The sequence below is a fragment of the Babylonia areolata genome, chromosome 22, assembly GCF_041734735.1.
Source record: "Babylonia areolata isolate BAREFJ2019XMU chromosome 22, ASM4173473v1, whole genome shotgun sequence".
In the NCBI taxonomy this organism is placed as follows: domain Eukaryota; kingdom Metazoa; phylum Mollusca; class Gastropoda; order Neogastropoda; family Buccinidae; genus Babylonia; species Babylonia areolata.
Window position 1 is genome coordinate 32,160,447 of NC_134897.1, and position 7,500 is coordinate 32,167,946.

The 7,500-nt window shown below is 46.7% G+C and overlaps 1 protein-coding gene across 3 annotated transcripts in view; it reads left to right on the forward strand.

Moving 5' to 3' along the window:
- Window positions 1–7,500, forward strand: part of LOC143297255 (focadhesin-like) — a 724,856-nt gene that overhangs the window by 474,915 nt on the left and 242,441 nt on the right. For all 3 annotated transcript variants that reach the window (XM_076609497.1, XM_076609498.1, XM_076609499.1), the window contains one exon: window positions 6,803–6,904. In XM_076609497.1, coding sequence (XP_076465612.1) covers window positions 6,803–6,904 — 102 coding nt within the window. The remainder of the gene's footprint in view (window positions 1–6,802; window positions 6,905–7,500) is intronic.

Below are 7,500 nucleotides of genomic sequence, written 5' to 3' on the forward strand. Positions count from 1 at the left end.
TCTTTCTCTCTTCCAATCATTCTGTCTCTGCCTGTATGTCTGTCGGTCTCTCTCTCTCTCTCTCTCTCTCTCTCTCTCTCTCTCTCTCTCTCCTCACTCTTTCTCCTTTTCTCTCTCTCCCTCTCTCTCTCTCTCTCTCTCTCTCTCATGCACCCTCCTGATCTCTCTTTTTCTTACCCCACCATCTGTCTGTCTGTCTGTCAGTCAGTTTCTCTCTCTCTCTCTCTCTCTCTCTCACTCACTCACTCACACTCACTCTCTCTCTTTCTCTCTCACTCTACCCCCCCTCTTCATTATCCAGTCTCCCATATCCTCAACCTGTTTTAAAAGTAAAAACGATGGTTAGCACTGCTGGTCTGTCTGGATTCTAATGGTGATGCGTGATTTTCGCGTGGCCTTGCCCACCACGTCTGTGTGTTTGTGTTTGTCTTTGATTCAGCGCGGCCGGTACTACGTGCGGAAAGAGATTAAGAGAGAGAGGTGAGACAGGGATAAAGGGGGGGTGGGGGGGGGAGGAGAGGGAGGGGGTGCGGGTGGGGGGAGAAGGAGGGGGGGCGTGGGGCTGGAGGAAGAGGGGTTGAAAACGAAACCATGACGTCCTTCAAGCACACGAACAGGTTACCAAACAATCATTATTTTGTCACAGGAGGAAGGGAGTTGGAACCGCAATATTCTGCGAGTTGTTCCTCGAATGTAGTGGGGGAACTGCAGATTCCGAGGCCCGTTACACAACACGTTGCAGAAACTTGCTGATTCTGAGGCCCGTTACACAGAGTGACTTAGCAGGAACTGTAGAATCAGAGACCCGTTACACAAACTGACGTAGCAGAAACTGCAGATTCTTACTCGTTACACAAACGTTAGTAAGAACCGCAGATTCTGAGACTCGTTACACAAACGATAGTAGGAACTGCAGATTCTGAGACCCGTTCCACAAACTGACCTAGCAGGAACTTTAGATTTCGAGACCCGTTACACAAAACGTAGCAGAAACTGCAGATTCCTACTCGTTACACAAACGTTAGTAAGAACCGCAGATTCTGAGACCCGTTACACAAACTGACGTAGCAGGAACTGCGGATTCTGAGACCCGTTACACAAACTGACGTAGCAGGAACTGCAGATTCTGAGACCCGTTACACAAACTGACGTAGCAGGAACTGCAGATTCTGAGACCCGTTACACAAACTGACGTAGCAGGAACTGCGGATTCTGAGACCCGTTACACAAACTGACGTAGCAGGAACTGCAGATTCTGAGACCCGTTAAACAAACTGACGTAGCAGGAACTGCAGATTCTGAAACCAGTAACAGAAACGTTAGTAGGAACTGCAGATTCGTAGACCCGTTAGCAGGAACCGCAGATTCTGAGACCCGTAACACAAAGGTTGGCAGGAACCACAGAATCCGAGACCGTTACTAGGAACTGCAGAACCTGAGACCGTTACTAGGAACCACAGATTCTGAGACCCCTTATACAAAAACGTTCGTATGCGAGATGTCGAATTTCCTTCCCGTTCAGTGTGCTTCGTGTGCTGCGACGTCAGCCCGCAGTTCTAAGGGTTTTTTTTTTCTTTTCTCTCTGAATGCGACACCACCATCCGAATCTTCCATCAGGCACACACACAGACAAACACACACTCGTGGCCGTGACGGTGCATCTCTATGTAAATGTAGGGCTTGGGGATGGGATGGAAATAGAAAGTAGAAGGATATTGTGAAGGGTCCTCCTCCTCCTCCTCCTCTGTCAGAGGAAATGTTGGGGGTGTTCTTGCATCCGAAAGTAATAGCGTTTTGCCGTTCTTGCCCCCCCCCCCTCCCCACTCCCTCCCCCACACACCCCCCGCCCTGCTCCCCCTCCATCCCCAACCCCCTTTTTTTGTTTTGTTTTTTGCTTGTCTCATTGGTTTGTGTTGTGTTTTCTGTCATTTTCCTGAATAGGTGGCTGGTACTGTGTGTCTTTCTGTTTCTGTCTCACTATCACTGTCTGTCTGTCTGCCTGTCTGTCTGTCTCTCTCCCTCTCTCTCTCTCTGTCTCCTCTTCATTATCCAGCCTCCCATATCCGCAACCTGTTTTAAAAGTAAAAACGATGGTTAACACTGCCAGTCTGTCTGGATTCTAATGGCGGTGCGTGATTTTCGCGTGGCCTTGTCCACCACGTCTGTGTGTTTGTGTTTATCTTTAATTCGGCGCGGCTGGTACAACGTGCGGAAAGAGGGAAAGAGAGAGAGGTGAGACAGGGATAAAGGGGGAGGGGAAAGGAGAGGGAGGGTGGGGTGTGGGGGGGCTGGAGGAAGAGGGGTTGAAAACGAAACCATGACGTCTTTCAAGCACACAAACAGGTTACCAAACAATCATTATTTTGTCATAGGAGGAAGGGAGTTGGAACGGCAATATTCTGAGGCCCGTTACACAAAACGTAGCAGAAACTGCAGATTCTGAGTCTCGTTACACAAACGTTAGTAGGAACCGCAGATTCTGAGACCCGTTACACAAACTGACATAGCAGGAACCGCAGAATCTGAGACTCGTTACACAAAACCTAGCAGAAACTGCAGATTCTGAGACTTGTTACACAAACGTTAGCAGGAACCGCAGATTATGAGACCCGTTACACAAAACAGTTGTAGCAGGAACCGCAGAATCTGAGACCGTTACTAGGAACCGCAGATTCTGAGACCCGTTACAAAAACGTTCGTCTGCGATATGTCGAATTTCCTTCCCGTTCAGTGTGTTTCGTGTGCTGTGACGTCAGCCAGCAGTTCTACCGGTTTTTTTTTTTTTTTTTTTTTTTTAATGCGACACCACCATCCGAATCCTCCACCAGGCCAGGCACACACGCACAGGCAAACACACACTCGTGGCCGTGACGGTGCATCTCTATGTAAATGTAGGGCTTGGGGATGGGATGGAAATAGAAAGTATGACATTGTGAAGGGTCCTCCTCCTCCTCCTCCTCCGTCAGAGGAAATGTTGGGGTGGGGGGTGGGGGGGGGGTGTTCATGCTTCCGGGAGTAATAGCGTTTTGCCGTGCCTGCCCCCCTCCCCCCCCGCCCCCCCCCCCCCCGGAGCCCCCCCCCCCCCTTTTTTTTTTGTGTCTCATTGGTTAGTTTTGTCTTCCCTGTCATTTTCCTGAATAGGTGGCTGGTACTCTGTGTCTTTCTGTTTCTGTTTTTTTGTCTCACTATCACTGTCTGTCTGTCTGTCTCTCACCCCCAGTCTCTTTCCCTCTTCTTTTCTGTGTCTTCTCTCTCTGCGTGTTCTGTGCGTGGGTGCGCGTGCGTGCGTACATGTGTGTGTGTGTGTGTGTGTGTGTGTGTGTGTGTGTGTGTGTGTGTGTGTGTGTGTGTCTTTTAGATTTATTATAGTCTGTTCACAGCAACACCTACGTATTCACTAACTTCATCGCTACATGGTGGTGTTGTGGATCGTGTGGGTTGACGGGGGACATCAGTTGCATATCCAGTTAAAAGAAAAGAGTTGCAGTAGTGTGTGTGTGTGTGTGTGTGTGTGTGTGTGTGTGTGTGTGTGTGTGTGTGTGTGTGCGTGCATGCATGCGTGCTCGCGCGCGTGTGCTCATACGTGCTGACACCGTTTCATCACGTTTTTTTTTTTTTTTTTTTAATTTTTTTTTTAAAGCAATGAAACGATATCGTTCTTGGTAAAGATAAGGGGAAGTACATTTCTGCTCTGCTAGGCCACCAGTGCAGTTCAAGCTATGCCCTGCGTGTGGATTGGATTTCGTCAACAGCAGGAGAATTGTTTTTGTTCGTTTCGCTCTTAAGGGGGGTCAGGCAGGCAGGCAGGCTTTCCCTTATGGCGTGTCAGTTCTCTCTCCAGTGCTGTGTCTTCCGGGGAAATGCTACAACGACAGCGACAACAACAACCACTCAGACAGACAGACAGACAGACAGACAGACAGACACACACACACACACACACACACACACACACACACACACACACACACACACACAGGCACACACACACACACACACACAAACTGAGAGAGAGAGAGAGAGAGAGAGAGAGAGAGAGAGAGAGAGAGAGCAATATATTACTCTTGAACATGTTCCATTTGTCCGTTGAGAGATTTTTTTTTTTTTTTTTGGCGGGGTGGGGGATGGGGGTGGGGGGCGAGGTGTTGCTTTTCTCACGTGCATACCATGTCTTCCTCTGTCTTTCTGTTTCTTTATTTCTGCCTCTGTGTTTATCTGTGTGTCTGTCTGTCTCGGTCTATCGCTTCCCAGCCCTCTCTTCTTTTTTCTGTCTATCTGTCTGTCTCTTTCTCTCTCCCTACCCCCTCTATTTGTCTCTGTCTCTGTCTCTCTCTCTCTCTCACTCCCCCACACTCTTTCTCCTTCTCTCCCCCACACCCCCCTCTCTCTCTGCCCTCACCTCCCCCCCCTCTCTCTCTGTCACTCTCCTACTCACCCCTCCCCCCCCCCCCCCCCCCCGTCTCACCACATTTTTCTTTTCTTTTCTCTTTCTCTCTGTTGTCATCACCAACACCTTCTGCACCACCACCAAAATCATCAGCGTAGCGGCAAGTAAGTAATTCAATGAATTGGGAGCTGGTTTGTCAGTGAACAGGTTGTAATCTTATAGTGTGTGTGTTTGTGTGTGTGTTTGTGTGTGTCTGTGTGTGTCTGTGTATGTACCTGTGTCTGTATGTCTGTGTGTGTGTGTGTGTGTGTGTGTGTGCCCGTGTCTGTATGTCTGTGTGCCCGTGTCTGTACGTCTCTGTGTGTGTGTGTGCCCGTGTCTGTATGTCTGTGTGCCCGTGTCTGTATGTCTCTGTGTGTGTGTGTGCCCGTGTCTGTATGTCTGTGTGCCCAGGCAGAGAGAGAGAGAGAGAGAGAGAGAGAGAGAGAGAGAGAGTGGACGAGTGAGAGGGAGAGAGGGGGAGGGATGGAAGGACGAGAGCTAAGGAAGGAAGGAAAGAAGTGTCAGCAGAAAATTCCTCACACACTGGCTTTACGTTGGCCCTTCATTATCCAGGGTCCACACACACACACACACACACACACACACACACACACACACAGAGTTAAGGACCACATGGGAACTAGCTCACTTTTTTTTTCTCCTGGGGGGTGGCGGGGTGGTGGGGGGGGGGGGGGAGGGAGGGGGGGGGACGGGACGAGGGCATTGTGAAAATAATGCTGTTTTATTTTCGGAGGCTGGGCGTATGCCGCTAAATGTAATAAGCGCTAACTCATAAACCAGAGGTACTTTCTTTATTTTTATTTATCTATTTATTTTTTTCAGGAGTGTTTCTACTGAATAACTGTCGCTTTATTTGGGGGGGAGGATGGGGAGCGGCGGAGCTGAAACATCGATTTTTCAAACACGTTTTTTTTTCAAGCTGTTGTTCATGATGATGCACGTGTGCATGAGACGTTCCATTTTTGTGTGGTATTCGATGAAAGGCCAGTGGGGAGACTTTGCTTGCAGAATCTGGATCATCGATCGATTATTGAAACATGTTTACGAAATCATGTGTTTGTGTGAAGTGGGTTTAAATTAAAAAAAAAAAAAAATTATTATGAACTTTGTGCGTGAAGTTTGTGCAAAAGCGTGGGGCTGCACTGTGCCTGCCACATGATGATGTAGATGGTGATGTGGGTGATGGTGATATTGGATGATGATGTATATGATGGTGATGGTTGATGACGATGTGGATCATGATATAGACTACGGTATGGATGATCATGTGGATGATCATGTGGATGATGGTGATGTTCGATAACCATGCAGATGATGATGTAGATGACGACGTGGATGATGATATAGATGACGATGATGATGATGATGATGCAGATGACGATGTGACTGATAATGTAGATGACGATATGAATGATGATGTAGACGACGAGGTGGATGATAATGTAGATGACGACGTGGATGATGATAATGCTAATGATGATGATGTGGATGATGATGATGATGATGATGATGGCGATGTTGGATGACGGTGTGGCATAAATAATTATGTGGGAATGACGATACAGAGGATGACGATGTGATGTGGAGGTGATGTGGAGGATCACGCGCAGCTTCAGCCTTGATGGTAAGACGCGTCCGTGTAGAAAGCGCGGGAATCTTGAGGACGCGGGATCCAGTCCCACAGTCACCAGAATCCCCTCCCCCGCACACACCGCATCGCTCCCCCCCCCTTCCCCACTCCCCCTGGCCACCCACACACCCACCAGCTGTTCTGTGATAGTCTGGACGCTAATCCTTCTGATGCAAAAATCGTGGTCTCATGTGCAGCATGGACTTCGCGCATAACATTAATGATAATGATAATAATAATGATAGTAGTAGTAGTAGTAGTAATAATAGTGATTATAATGATAAGAATAATAATGATAGTAGTGACATTGAAAAATGATGGTGATGATGATGATGATGATGATGATGATAATAATAATAATGATATATTACAATTATGATTTTAATGTATATAATAATAATAATAATAATAAGAAGAAGAAGAAGAAGAAGAAGAAGAAGAAGAAGAAGAAGAAGAAGAAGAAGAAGAAACACAACAACAACAACAAAATATTATTATTTTTATTATCATCATCATCATCATTATTATTTTTCAGTGTCACTACTATCATTATCGTTCTTATCATTATCATTACTATTATTATTATTATTAATGTTATTATTTTTATTGTTTATATTATTATTATTATGTTGCTGTAGTTGTTGTTATTACTATTATTAGTTGTCGTCGTCGTCATCATCATCATCGTCATCATAATAATAGTCTGTGCTGTGTTTTTGCAGGGCACCGGCCCACCCTTTCATCACCGTGCTGACTCATCGGCCGACCGCCTGGGCCCTGCTGACGTCACAGGTGGAGGAGCTGATGTTGCATCATGACGTCAGGTAAGGCCAAGGCCATCCATCCATGCATGCATGCTTTCATGGTTCCACGTGGGTAGGCAGTGTTTGCCTTGTGACTTTTTCTATGCGTAGGGGTATTGTGTGTGTGTGTGTGTGTGTGTGTGTGTGTGTGTGTGTGTGTGTGTGTGTGTTCGTTCGTTCTTTCTTTTGCTTAACGTCTATCGCCATTTGTGATTTTGGACGAAAATCCATCATCTCCCCCATCCCACCCATGCCTTAAATCACCACTACTTTCCCTGTTCCTCTGTCCTCAGTTAAAAGAAAAAAAAAAAAAAAGAAAAAAAAGGGAGATGAATATGAACGAAATAAAATAAACCAACTAGTCAACCAGTAGAATCACAACAAAGAGCCAGTTGGGCTCCAGATTAAACTCTGAACTATTTCAAACACATGTTGATTGTCATATAAGACATTTCTCTAATGGAAGCAGATGGAACAGCAGATTTTGTAAATGACATAGGTAAATAGTGTTGTAACTGTTCACAGTTATAGATGATGTGCACGTGTGTGTGTGTGTGTGTGTGTGTGTGTGTGTGTGTGTGTGTGTGTGTGTGTGGCTGACCCTTCCTCCCCCCCCC